This window comes from Hipposideros armiger, unplaced genomic scaffold (genome assembly GCF_001890085.2).
Source record: "Hipposideros armiger isolate ML-2016 unplaced genomic scaffold, ASM189008v1 scaffold_161, whole genome shotgun sequence".
In the NCBI taxonomy this organism is placed as follows: domain Eukaryota; kingdom Metazoa; phylum Chordata; class Mammalia; order Chiroptera; family Hipposideridae; genus Hipposideros; species Hipposideros armiger.
The window spans coordinates 2,554,945-2,568,588 of record NW_017731511.1 but is presented as its reverse complement, the minus strand read 5'-3'; the positions used below and the strand labels follow the sequence as shown (position 1 = coordinate 2,568,588).

At 35.1% G+C, this 13,644-nt stretch overlaps 1 protein-coding gene across 3 annotated transcripts in view; it reads left to right on the top strand.

Annotated features, from left to right (window-relative positions):
• The window catches only part of ATAD1 (ATPase family AAA domain containing 1), a 40,342-nt gene that overhangs the window by 16,081 nt on the left and 10,617 nt on the right, over positions 1-13,644 (top strand). For all 3 annotated transcript variants that reach the window (XM_019651511.1, XM_019651512.1, XM_019651513.1), the window contains 3 exons: positions 3,752-3,858; positions 10,386-10,475; positions 13,151-13,201. In XM_019651511.1, the coding sequence (XP_019507056.1) occupies positions 3,752-3,858; positions 10,386-10,475; positions 13,151-13,201 (248 nt within the window). The remainder of the gene's footprint in view (positions 1-3,751; positions 3,859-10,385; positions 10,476-13,150; positions 13,202-13,644) is intronic.

Below are 13,644 nucleotides of genomic sequence, written 5' to 3'. Positions count from 1 at the left end.
GCAGTGTCACTGGCCCTCATATGTGGGATCCGAACCGGGGCCCTCTGGCATCCCAAGCCAGTTCTTAACCATCGCGCCACTCGGCCGGCCCTGTGTATCTCTAACTTTAGATGGCTTATGGCTTGTTTTTATATGAGAATCTTGTGTTGCCTAAAAAGATCCAGAGAAGTTTTCCTCTCTTCCACTTAGAGGCTTTGGGGTCTAATCACTCGGGACCAATTTTTATGATAATTTCTCACCTGGGATATTCGTAGGCTGAATGACACTACAGAGTTAGAGGTCAGGCCTGAGAGAGGGCCCCTGTGGTCTTGTTTTTTATTTGTTGGGGGTTATGTTTTTCTCCCCAGAGCTTAGGCCAAGACAGACAAGACAAGCTTTCTTAACTCCCTATAGTGGTAAGCAGAATTTTTTTTTTCCCCTGTCTGCACCGTCTGTGACTATATCATTTTGAGCATCTTGGCCTCAGCATGGATATTAGCTCCACAGCAGAACCTCCTGATGCTACACGTGCCTACCTGTTGTGCGCACGCGCGCACACACACACACACGCGCACACACGCACACACACACGCGCGCACACACACACACACACACGCACACACACACACACACGCAGTGGCAGAACCTCCTTGATATCGCACCACTCATTTTCAGGTTTTTTTCCTGAACTCTGTGGCGTTTTTCCTTTCTTGCAATCTCACGTATTTATTAACCTTTTTTTATTCAATTACTAGACTTTATTTTTTAGAACACTTTTAAGTTTATTCCCCTCCCCCCCGACACACACAACAGGTTTTCCCCTGTCATTAATCCTGTGCTTTAGTGTGATACATTTGTTACAGCTAATGAACCAGTGCTGACACATTATTAATAATTAAAGTACATAATTTATATTAAGGGTCACATAGTTTATATTAAAGGTCATTCTTTTTGTTGTACAGCTGTGCCGACTTTGACAAACGCATTATGTCATGTATCTACCATTATAGTAGTATACAGAATTTACCATGCTGAAAATCACCTGTGCTCCACCTATTCATCCCTCCCCAACTCCTGAACTCATGGCGGCCACTGATCTTTTTTTTTTTAGCTGAACCATCCTGCCACTTGTTGGCAGCTCAGCGGCAACTCAGCTCGGGCCAGGCATCGAACCGCTGTTGCTCAGAGCTTGCACTCTTGCGCGAGCTCTTAACCAACTGAGCCACTCGGCCAGCCCAACCACTGATCTTTTTATTCTCTCTGTAGTTTTGCCTTTCCCAGAATGTCATAGAGCTGGAGCCATACAATACATAGCCTTTTCAGACTGGCTTCTTCACTCAGCAATATGCATTTAAGTTCATCTTATGCCTCTATGTCTTTTCATGCTTGGCGCCTCATTTCCTTTTATTGCTGTATAATATTCCCTTATATGGTTGTACTCCAGTTTATCCATTTTTCTGTTGAAGGACATCTTGGTTGCTTCCACTTTGGGGCGATTATGAATAAAGCTGCTAACAACCGTGATATGCAGGTTTTTGTGTGGACATAAGTTTTCAACTCAATTGGGCAAATTCCTAGGAGTACAACAGCTGCTGGATCTTATGGTGAAACTATATTTAGCTTTGTAACAAACTACCAAATTGTCTTCCAGAATGGCTATACCATTTTGCAGTTTCACCAGCAAAAGAGAGAGGTCTGATTGCTCTGCATCCTCTGCAGCACTTGCTATTATCAGTATTTTTTTTTTAATTTTAGCTATTCTAATAAGTTTGTAGTGGTGTCTTATGTTACTTTAATTTGCAATTCCCTAATGACATGTTGTTGAGCATTTTTTCATAAGCTTAATTGCCACCTGTATATCTTCTGTGGAAACGTAAGGTGCCTGTTCAGATCTTTTGCCCATTTTTTAACTGGGTTGTTTTCTTCAATTTAAGAGTTTTCTTTGTATAGTTTAGATATAAGTTCTTTGTCAAATATGTGTTTTGTAAATATTTTTTCCCAGTCTGTGACTTTTTTTCTCTCAATGGTGTCTTCCATGTGGCAGAATTTTTAATTTTAATAAAGACCAACATCTGTTTTTTCTTTGATGGACTGTGCTTTTGATGGTGTGTAAAAACTCATCACAAACCCAAATTCACCTAGATTTTCTCCTATATTGTCTTGTAGAAGTTTTATAGTTTTGTGTTTGACATTTAGATCTGTGATCCATTTTGAGTTAAATTTTGTGAAAGGTATATGGTCTGTGTCTAGATCTTTTTTTTTTCATATGGATGGGATGTCCAATTGTTCCAGCACCATTTATCAGATATGCAATAAGTTTTTGCAAAAATATTTCAACTTTTTTGTTAGTACCTACATATCTTTTTCCATCCTTTCCAACATTGTCAGCCTTATATTTAAGTATGTCTCTTGTAAGCAGCACGCAGCGGTGTGTTATTTTTTTAATCCAGTCTAATATCTTAATCATGTACTTGGATACTCTAGACCATTTACATTTAATGTAATTACTAATATTGTTAGGTTATTTACACTTACCCAGCATGTTAAGTTTTTTGTATTATTTGAAATAGCCATCTTAACCAGAACCACTTCAATGAAGATAATTTAGGAATAATTAGTATTAAATTATGGTGGTTATGTAAGCATCTGAACTTAAAAAATTTATCTTTAAAAAAATAAGCAATTTTAAAATGACTAGATTTACTACATGCACAATAAATGAGTTAGTTTGATACACAGTCCAACAATGGGACACAATGGGTACAAAATTGGAACTGTAGAAGAAAATTCGGGATATGTGTTTGCCATGACAAGACTATCATGTTATGGTAATGTGTTTTTGCTGTGATTTTTAAAAAATGGCTTTTGAAAAACTTGGACCCAGCATATTACAAAGCGTTTTGCATTTTGTGTCACTTGCATGTATAATTGACAGACTTCAAGTTCTAGTTGCAGTGCTGAAATGTGAAATTTACTCAGAAATGTCAGTAATTTGAAGGGATATAAACCTGAACATTTGAAATAGGGATTGCACTAGAAAATCCAGGATTTGTTTTTACTGTTTCTTTTTTTTCATTCTTAGAATGTGCCACCTTTCTCTCTTTTCATTGTAGATGGAAAACGCTTCCCCCTTATTAAAAGCATTTTATATTCATTGTAGATAATTTTGAAGACAAAAAAATAATTCAAAATACAAAATTCAAGTTGTCCTTAAGTCTATCATTGACAGATAACCAAAGTTATTAGTGTTTTGGTTTTTTAACTATGTTTAACATATATGTACATGCATGCTAGTGTGTGTTTTAAACCATTTTCTGTCCTACATTTTCTCCCTTAATAATATTTTGACATTTTCCAATGTCAGTTTTATTTATTACCAGGAAAAATGTGTGAGGAAAAGGATGTGATCCCACAATTAAGAACACAAAGGATGCAGATAATCTGGAAAGTTAGGGCCAAAGCACTTAGATTTTCCTCCAAGACTCTACTTGATCCTTTTCTGGCTTCTCAGTATGAGATCCTTTACTTCTTTTATATATGTTGGCATAAATGTATTTTTAGGAAAGAGATGAAGGTTGTAAATTGATTGGTTTTTAATTTGCCCAATAAGTTGTTAAAATTGTTACATCAGAATAATGTGTGAAAAGGCGTAGTTGAACCCTTTTCCTTGTAATCATTCATAAAGTTGTCAGCTTTTGGTTAAATGATTTGAAATTATAAGAGTAAATAATGTATTATTAATTTCTAAAGTTAAAGGACTTTTTCCTTCTAGATTCCTTTCTACGAAACCGTTCAAGTTCTGACCATGAAGCTACAGCCATGATGAAAGCTCAGTTTATGAGTCTCTGGGATGGATTGGATACTGACCACAGCTGCCAGGTATTTGAAAGAAATCTGCCTTAAACTTGTGGTGTTGCGGTGGTAGTGTTAATAGAAATTTTTTGGCTTTTTTACAAAAGTCTTTTTTCATAATTATATTGGGTTGTCGGAAAAGTCATGACGCATTTTTGCAATGAAAAACAGAAAAAACATGTCATGACTTTTCCGACAACCCAATAGTAACCTTAAATGATGGGGATCTGAAAGAATGCGGTTTGTATGCATTTTCATCCATTTTGAGGTCTTCATGTTTAACAAAATGTTTATAGGTTGCCTTAGTGCCTGAAACAAATACAGCAGAAGAGAAAAAACCAGGGTGAAGCCTCTCCTTGGAATTTTTAGAACCATTGTGCCAAAGAAGAGGAAATGACTAGTGTCTCTGGGTACATGTTTCTTTTGACTCAAACCATAACCTTGCAGTCTTTTTTATAAAGATTTTATTGGGTAATTGGGGGAGGGGAACAGCGCTGGGGAATCGGGGGAAGGGGAACAAACAAGTTGCTGTTGTTTTGTTCTTCAGTCTAGTTGTGGAGGACGCTGCTTCACTGGCCCAAGCTGGCACCATCATTGCTCTCTTCCCAGGCGAGGCAGATCAGTCGCCGGCCTCTGGATGGCCACTCACGCTGGCTGCTGGCTACACACGGTAGCCCATGGCAACCCACTGCCACAGGGGCTGCAGCCTAGCCGTCACCGGCGACTCACGGCAGCCCAGCTCCAGGTTGAGCTGTTGTTCAGCATCTTAGCTGTGGAGGGCAGTGTCACTGGCCCTCATATGTGGGATCCGAACCTGGGCCCTCTGGCGTCCCACTCCAGTTCCTAACCAACGAGCCACTCGGCCGGCCCCTAACCTTGTAGTCTTTACTCTCAGTTCTTATGGCACTGATTTTCATTTCACCATTTTCATTCGTTGCTGAAACTTCCACACTTCCCACTTCCTGTCATGTGCACCTTCCTTTAGGATCCCAGTTTTATAATAGGACGATTGTCTGTCCTAGGTTTTGTCTCTTCCCCCTGTAAGGCTGTTGAAAACTAAGATCCGTTGGTATGCCCCCAAAGAGAGCCTCTTTGGGTTCCCATTTTCACTTAATTCCTCATCTCCGAGTATTCTGTCCTTTCCTGCCAGACCAATGATGTATTTTAAAAGCAAATTTTTAAAAAAGTTATCTGGCATGTTTGTTTTTCTGCCATATTGCTGGAAATGGAAGCTCTAGAACCATTTTTCTATTTTTTTTCATGAATCACCTGTTTGTATCTCTTGGAAAAATTTTGAAAAAATTAATGCTATTCTTTTGTTGTTTTAACTTTATTAGGTATTTTCTATTTTATAATCTATTTTTGCCCTTTTAAAAAAACATAATATTGGGTCTTTGGAAAAGTCATGACATATTTTCTCTTGTGTTTTTCAAAGGTCATTTATTTATATAAAGAACAAAGATCAATCAATGATATATTGCCCGTTTTGTTCGATAACCTCTTGCCATCTTTCAGTGAGCTTCATAATTCCTCTTTCATAGAAGGATTTGTCTTTATCTGCGAAAAACTGAACAAGGTGCTGATTTACAGCCTCATCGGAATTGAATGTTATACCACGCAAGAAGTTTTAAAGAGAGCGAAACAAATGGAAGTCTGACAGCGCAAGGTCAGGCGAGCATGGTGGGTGTGGCAACACATCCGATCCAAGCTCCAATAAGTTTTGACGGGTGATCAAACTTGTGTGTGGTTTCGCGTTGTCGCAGTGGAACACAACTCCTTTACAGTTAACAAGCTTTGGACGTTTCTGAATGATGGAGTCATCCAAACTGTCCAATTGCTGACAGTACACATCCGAATTGATGGTTTGTTCCCTTGGAAGGAGTTTGAAAAACACGGTACCTTTAAAATCCCACCACACTGAGAGCATAACCTTCCTCTGATGAATGTCTGCTTTCGATGTCGTTTGAGGCAAATCATCACGTCGGGACCAAGACCGTTTGCGCACCATATTGTAAACAGTCCACTTCTCATCACCATTACCATTTGCTTCCAAAAAAGGATCGTTTTCCTCGTTTAATGAGCATATTACAGATGTTTATATGCGCCGTCAAATAAACTTCTTTGAATTCATGCAGAACCCAAATATAGAGCTTGCTTATGTATCCCAGCTTCTTCAGGTGGTCATGAACACTTGAATGATGGATGTTCAATGTTTCTGTAATCTCTCGTGTTGTGTAACGTGGGTTGACTCGATCAATGCCTTTATTTTGTCGTCATCGACCTCGGTGGGCCTCACCAGCATGGAATTTCGTGAACTGTCATTAGCACTGATGTTCTGATAGAGCATTGTCTCCGTAAACTTCATGCAACTTTTCACAAGCTTGACGCGTGTTCTTCCCTTTATGGAAGTAAAACAGTAAAATATGGCAAAAATGCAGTTTGTTCTTCAATCTTCAGCTTGTTGTAAATCTCCAAAACTCAACCAAATCGCTCAGTTTTTTTTTTAGAATGAAGCTAAAACTGTCAACCTTCAAATGACTTAGCAATAAGTAGATGTGAATGACTCCCAAAATAGTACTTCCAAAAATGAACTAGTGCCATCTGTTGCAAACATGCGGCATGACTTTTCCGAAGACCCAATATATAGAATCATCTTCCATCACTTCTAAAAAATTATTTCTTCAAAACACCTATGTGTTTTAACTTCTTTTTCATATTTTCTCTCTGTGCTGTATTCTGGGTAATTTCTTTACCTCTGTTTTCTAATTTGATAATTCTAGGTTCAGTTGATTCTCTTCTGCTATTTAACTCTTTCATTGAGTTTATTATTTCAGTTATTGAATTTTTCAGTTCTAAAAATTCTTTTAGCTTCTTTTTCAAGTTTGCCATGTTTATTTTATGGGCTCTTGCCATCAGCTCATGTTTTTAATTGGATTAGAAAATCCAGAGCCCTGGCATCAACTGGCAGTGTGGCCTTGCCCAAATTATATAACTACTTTACCTAAATAGAGGAAATAATATCTACCAAAAGGGAAGGATAGTATCCATCTCAGAATTATTGTAGGATTTTAAGGAATTAATTGGAGTGAAGTGCTTATAATAGTGCCTCATATATATTTACTACATGAATATTTGCTATGTGATTTTTTTTATTCCTCCTTTATTCCTTTAAATATGTCAACATATTTATAGTCTATATTCAATAATTCTAATGTGACTCTGTGCATCTCGTTCTGTCATTTGTTTGAGTTGATGGTGGCTGTTTCCTTGTGTGTTTTGTGATTTCATGCAAAAAAAAACATTTGGTAGAACTTTGTGTGTGAATTTTTAGAACCTATGTTGAAGGTTTATTGATTTAAGAGGATTCTGTATTTGTTTTTTGCCAGATTTTTCCCCAACACAAATGTGTAAATTCAGTCCCAATATCCATGGTAGCTGATCTTGTACTGTGAAATCTCAGAGATTTCATGTGAGTGTTTATGTGTTTATATGTCTTTGCAAGAACCAAGACTTGACTCTGCTGAATGGGTTTTCTAATATTTCACCAATGTTGTCAGGCTGTAGTACTTCATGTGTCCCAGCTTTGCAGAGGGTGGTCTCTCAGCGGGCTCTCTGGCCTGTAGGGTGTCCAGTGCACCCCCACTCTTAGATCTGTGTGTGTCCATATGGCATGTGGTCAGCTTCAACCCTTGCTTACCTCCCGTATGCATAGGCTTCACTGCCACCCTCAGCTTAATTCCTGCACTTTTTTGCAGATTTGTCAATTTATTTGAGTTTTTTAGTACTTTATTGTTTTTATATGTTTTGTGGGCAGAGGGGTCAAGGATCTCCTATGTCTACCACATTCCCATACATCCAAAGTAGGAAACACATCATTCTGAAGAAGAAAATTAAGCCACATGCCCTCCTCCTACCTCACCTTTATGAAAATGTAATTTCATCATGAGGGGAAGTTGCTTCAAGTGTTGGTTGGATGGTTAGAGAAGAAAGGACAACTTAGATAAATTACGGTGACATTAATAATTGATTCTGCTACATCTATGCAATTCAGGTTTCCCAAAACTAATATCCTCTTAGGCAACAGTATTTAAATCACTTATACGATTGAATAGATGGGCCATGTAAGAGAAAATAGCTTAATATTATATTATATCCTATCAGATGATAGTTTTAAAAAACGAGGAAATACTGACAGTTGGATGAATTAATACTTGAGCCACTTCATCCAGAGGCCCACATCATGGTCTGATACAGCACAACTAAAAACTGAGTTTTCAGAACCATAATTTCTTATCACGCTAATAGTACTTACTGTTTTTATTATTACAAATTTTTATTTGAAGGAGCAAATTAAAATGTTGCTTTTTTATTAAACTCTGGCAACAAGTTTTTTTTTCCTTTTTTTTGTGTTGAGGGGGTTATAATTGATATTATCAATTCAAATAATAATTAGACATTTTTCTTTCATATGAACCAGCTAGCTTTACTCTAAAATTATCTATTATATGACTATGGATGGAGCCCAGTACTCCAGCTAGCTTTCTTACATGTCTGATGTGGCCACAAAGGAAACAAAAACAGTTGAATTAAACCTATTGGGCTAATTAAATAGCCCAGTTAAACCTATCATCATTAATGAAAATCCAAGTTAACTGATGACATATTCTTCATCTTGAGCGACATAAGACAAAAGATAACAGTATTTTTAGGATATTCATTAACATAAAGTTTTGAGGCATAAATTTAGATCTGATTATTTTAAATGTGAAATGATAACAAATATTATCTTCATATTTTATCTTAAAGATTTTTAAAAGCCTTAACTAATACCTAAAAGGTAAATTAATTTTGTTGATTAAATACTAAAAAATTACTGTTGCTTCCTATTTTGAATTTTAGCTCATTTATAGTAAATAATGTTAATATATGAGTAAAGGTTATGTTTTGCCCCTTAAATTTTGCTTCTTTAAGTGAAACTACAAGTGGTTGCATTCATTGTTGCTTTTTCATCATAAATATCATCATAAATTATCCTATATGTATTCATTGGACCATGTAATGCGAGATTTATTTGGATTCCTTGATCCTAATTTTTAGCATTTCGTTTTCCATACTTTTTTGTTTTGTTTTAGGCTGTTGCTCAAAATAAAGCCCATTTTTCAGTTTTTTTTCAGGTACTGCCTCAACCACAATGCCTTTTGTGATTCTCCATCGCCTAATATGATCAATCTTCAACACGCTTCCATACACTTTGAGTTTCTCTTTTAACACTTTAAATATACTCTTATCTCAAAATGTACTTACTTATATTTATCCTTTATCTTATGCAGTTAGTTAGTTCATTTGATCACTTTAAGACTTTTTGTTTGTTTTACATTTGGTAGAAATGTTCCTTCCTTACTAATTTTTTAGAGTTGTAGAAAAATCAAAGAAAATTGGTAAGAGCATTAATATTTTAAATTTTTTTTTAGGACCACTTAACCCAAACACAAAATTGCATTATGTTGTGGAGCTAACATTTCTCCAATTGATATTTGTACTTATATTATTTCCCTCTAGGTGGCAACCTTTCACAGTTAATTGAAAGTTATTTGGATCTTGAATACCATTAAATGTAAAGAGAACATGTAGAATGTAAGATTTAATGGGTCTTTTAATATGTTCTGGAGTTAGATTTTAGATTATTTCAGAAATCTAAGACCCCTTAGGCTGAAATAAAATAATATTCAATAAATGAAAGTTTCCGTTAGAATACCGATAAATGTCATTTTGGAGAGCAGATGTATGCTGTTACTGGGGTATACAGAAATATCAGCAGTAATGGTAATATTAAATTCCTTCAGAAATTAACTTGTTCTGTATATCTTTGTGTTGATTTTTCATCTCTGCATCCTTTATAAATAAATGACAGTGACGCAGAAGTTGTCAGGGTCATCAGCAATTTTTAAAAAATTCTACCCAGCATTTTGATGTTTACTTTTATTCTGTTGCTCTTGTTTAAAGTTGGATAGCTTGAGGTTTTATTAGCATTAAGATGTCACCTGCAATGCTGATACATGCTGATATGATGTATGAAATCAAGAGGAAAAGTATATATCTATTGTTATTACCAGCATACTCAGGCTTAGAGGAAATGATTCTCTCCTTAATATTTTTATTAAGAGACTTGAAATATCCCCCTGTATATACTCCCAACTTATAACATAAATAGCTTTTAGTTATTCAACGTGTAGCTGTTAAGCAACCATGTTTTGCAAAAAACAATAGTTTTTTTTTTAATCTTTATAATTTTTCAGTAACTGAACCATATATTATTTTCATTACTAGAGTCCAGTGAAATGCATCAGTCTTACCAGCTTTGTATCATCTGATCTATTTAAAAGTAAATTCGATTTGTATTTATAAATATTTGAGTAATACATACTGGGTTAATATCATATGTCTTATAAAAGATTCAGTTCAAATGCCATTTGATTTTCTAAGTCCTTGTAATAACAACCTGAAAATAATATTATTGGTGGATTTTAATACCTTTGTTTTCTTTATGTATTTAGGTCATAGTGATGGGAGCTACTAATCGTCCTCAGGACCTTGACTCAGCTATAATGAGAAGAATGCCTACCAGATTTCATATCAACCAGCCTGTAGGTGGTTTTGAATAATATTATGAACAGTTAAATATTCACTTTCTTAAGGCCTTTCCCCATGATTTCAAGGAAGGAATGATTTTTTTAATAGGACTTACCATTTATAATAGGCTGGGAAGGAGCAGAGCAAGAATCCCTGTAATTGTTTCTTTGTTCTTTCTACTCTCTTCTTATTTCTTTCGTTCCTAAGATTAATATTTGCTTCTCTTCAAAGTATATAATTACCTCAAGTTTGCCTAGATACTTTAGTGGTTTTCTTTAGAATGTAGCAAGTTATCTATGGAAGATACATAAGAAAATCTAAATTATAATTTCGGTTTAGCATAGAATGAAATTAGGGGGATTGGGTTAAAGAATTCTGTTCAGAAGGCCTGACACTGACAGGAAGAACAACTGGGATTTGATTAATTGTTGGCAGTTGTAATCACTGCTTTCTTCTGACAGGATTAATGATTAACCAGTAGCTAAGATACTTTAACTTCATGTGAGGGTGTTGTTGAACAGGTACTGTTCTCTCTCTAGCATCCTTTTTTGTTAGTTAAGACTTACCCTCACGTAGATGATTATAATTTATTGCTATTCTATAATTTTTGCACAAAATACTCAGAACTTGGATTTTGTCTACCTTTAGATTGAAGAAGAAAGGAAGAAAAAAAAAGGGTTAGTAATAGAAGATAGGTATGGGCTATACAATCAGCATGTTACATGTTTGGCTGTGTAGAGGAACTTTTAGTTCTTTCAGATTTTGAAATAAAAATATTACAATTCGTGTATAATCTGTCTAAAAATCATTTGTCTCATTTTATGTTCTGTATCTTATCAGATCAGTTTGTGGCAATAAATATGGTTTCCTAAAGATCGATGGCTATAGCCTCTATAAATTTACTCTGATCAACTATTTGCTACAGCTAAAATCTCTGGTTCCTCTACGGCTATGCCTGTACTTAACTGCCCTATGAGAAAATTTACCTGATAAAGCAATGAAGAGATTTTTTTTTTAATTTGATGTAGGAGATAAAATATAAAATATGACTAATATTTATATGTGTCAGACACCTGCTAGTCTCTGGTGAATGGAACATGGTCCCTGTCCTCAAAGAACTCTGTGTTGCAGAGCAGTCAGACAAGCAAATAAATAATGTAAAATGTATTTTACTAAGGTGTGTTTAAAGAACTGTGAGAGCCTGAGATGATAATGAAAACTAATAATTCTATCTGAGGAGTTGGTGAAACTTAAAGAATCCAGCTGGGCTTTGAAGGATGGTAGGAATTTGATAGGCCAGTGAGGCAAGAAAAGGCTTTGCTGCCAGAATGAACAAAGGCAAGAAGGTGTGGGAGCTCATGTTTAATGGTGACTTCAGGGGAGGTTCAGTTAGGGCACCAAGGAAAATAGATGGAGATGAGACTGGAAAGGTAGTTTCCTGCCAGGTGTAGATGAACTTTGTAGGCTTTACACAAAAACTTCAACTTCCTTTTGTTAGCAAGACATCAGAACATTTTTAAAGAAAATTAGTTTACCTCAGTGGTTCTGAAAACAAAAATTACATTGATAGAATATTTGCTTATAGTCCAATAGAAAACAAAGTAGAATATAATACAATAGAACATAGGATACACAGCATGGAAAATGGCCCTTACTAAAGTTTAAAGTTGTAAGTTTAATATATTAATTTTGTGAGTTATTAAAATGAGTTGTAACAGATGTAACGAATTTGTTATACATTTGTATACTACTGTTTTTGTAGAAACTGATTTTGTAATCCTCTTTTCATTGTTTTTAGCAAATGCACACACTATAGGGTAAATTTTTGTTTTTGCATAACTATATGATGTCAAAGTATATGATTAACTTTACTTTAAAATTCCTCTCCGTGTTTAAATGCTTATTAACAAAAAGTAGTCATTCGTGATCACAGAACATATCAAATTAACCTTTACTAACGCACTTGAGTTATAGAAATAGCAGGGTTTGGTTTTGTTTTTCAAGTCATTTGATTTGATACTCATTGTAACCAGCTCTGTTTTTTCAAGGGTTGTGGGAATGGGGATGAGTTCAGCCATAATAATTCTTAAGTCATTTATAGTTACTATATGTAAAGTATTTTATAAATGCTTCTATTCTCTGGTATAATATGAATCGTTACTGGGTGGGGGAGAAGCATACAAGCATATGAACAAATATACTATCGACACTAAATAAAAATTTGCTAATGTAAATTAGTGAACATGGACATTATATGTTGAAATGAAGGAACTTAAGGGTTAATGTTGCCATCTCTTCAATTACTGGTAAACATTTTGACAGTGGTGTTTTCAGAAGTTTCCCAAATGAAGGAAAGGGGATTTGCAGAGCTGTAGAGGAAAGACATTGGTAGTCATAGGCATTCATCTACTCAAGAAAGATCTAAGGTACGCTATCTCCCGGACATTGTGCTGGCACTGGGGGCTCAGAATAAGAAGATATAGTTCAGTAGGATAACCAGGAATGATTACTCGAGAGGCTAGAATCTAGACATTGCTTTAGCCAGTAGTTTCCATGACCTCTTTCAGAGTTTCTGTCATTCCCTATAGGTATTGTCAGCTAGTTTACAAGGGAAGGAAGAAATACTAGGAAAACTAGTTGATCCTTATTTTTTTTAAAAAATGATAACTGGAAATTATCCTGGTTTTAGGCTCTAAAACAAAGAGAAGCAATCCTGAAACTCATCTTGAAAAATGAGAATGTAAGTAGAAAATTACAATTTTCCCTATCCTACTTATGTTCATTAAATTACTTTAGAGATACTAAATAAAATGGAACTTGAGAATAATGTAGCTTTGAACTTGATGTAAATTACTGTAAACCTCTTGCTTGCTTGTGTAACTCAACAACTATGGTATACTTGAACTAATTAAAGATAACCTGCTTTTTAAAAAGCCATGTGTTTTCCTAGCTACACATTAAAATGCTCTGATATTTTTCAGATTGTTTTCCAATTATATAAGATGTTTATTTTTATACAGAAGTATGGGTTTTTTTTAATTTAATTGCAATTATTTTTGAAGTTGAAATTTAGATTTAAAAGGTATGATAATCAAAATCTTCAATACTTTTTGTGTTTAAGGTTTTTAAAAATAGATAATATAATCACATCTTTCAAAAATTAAAATATATTAAGTGGTGTAC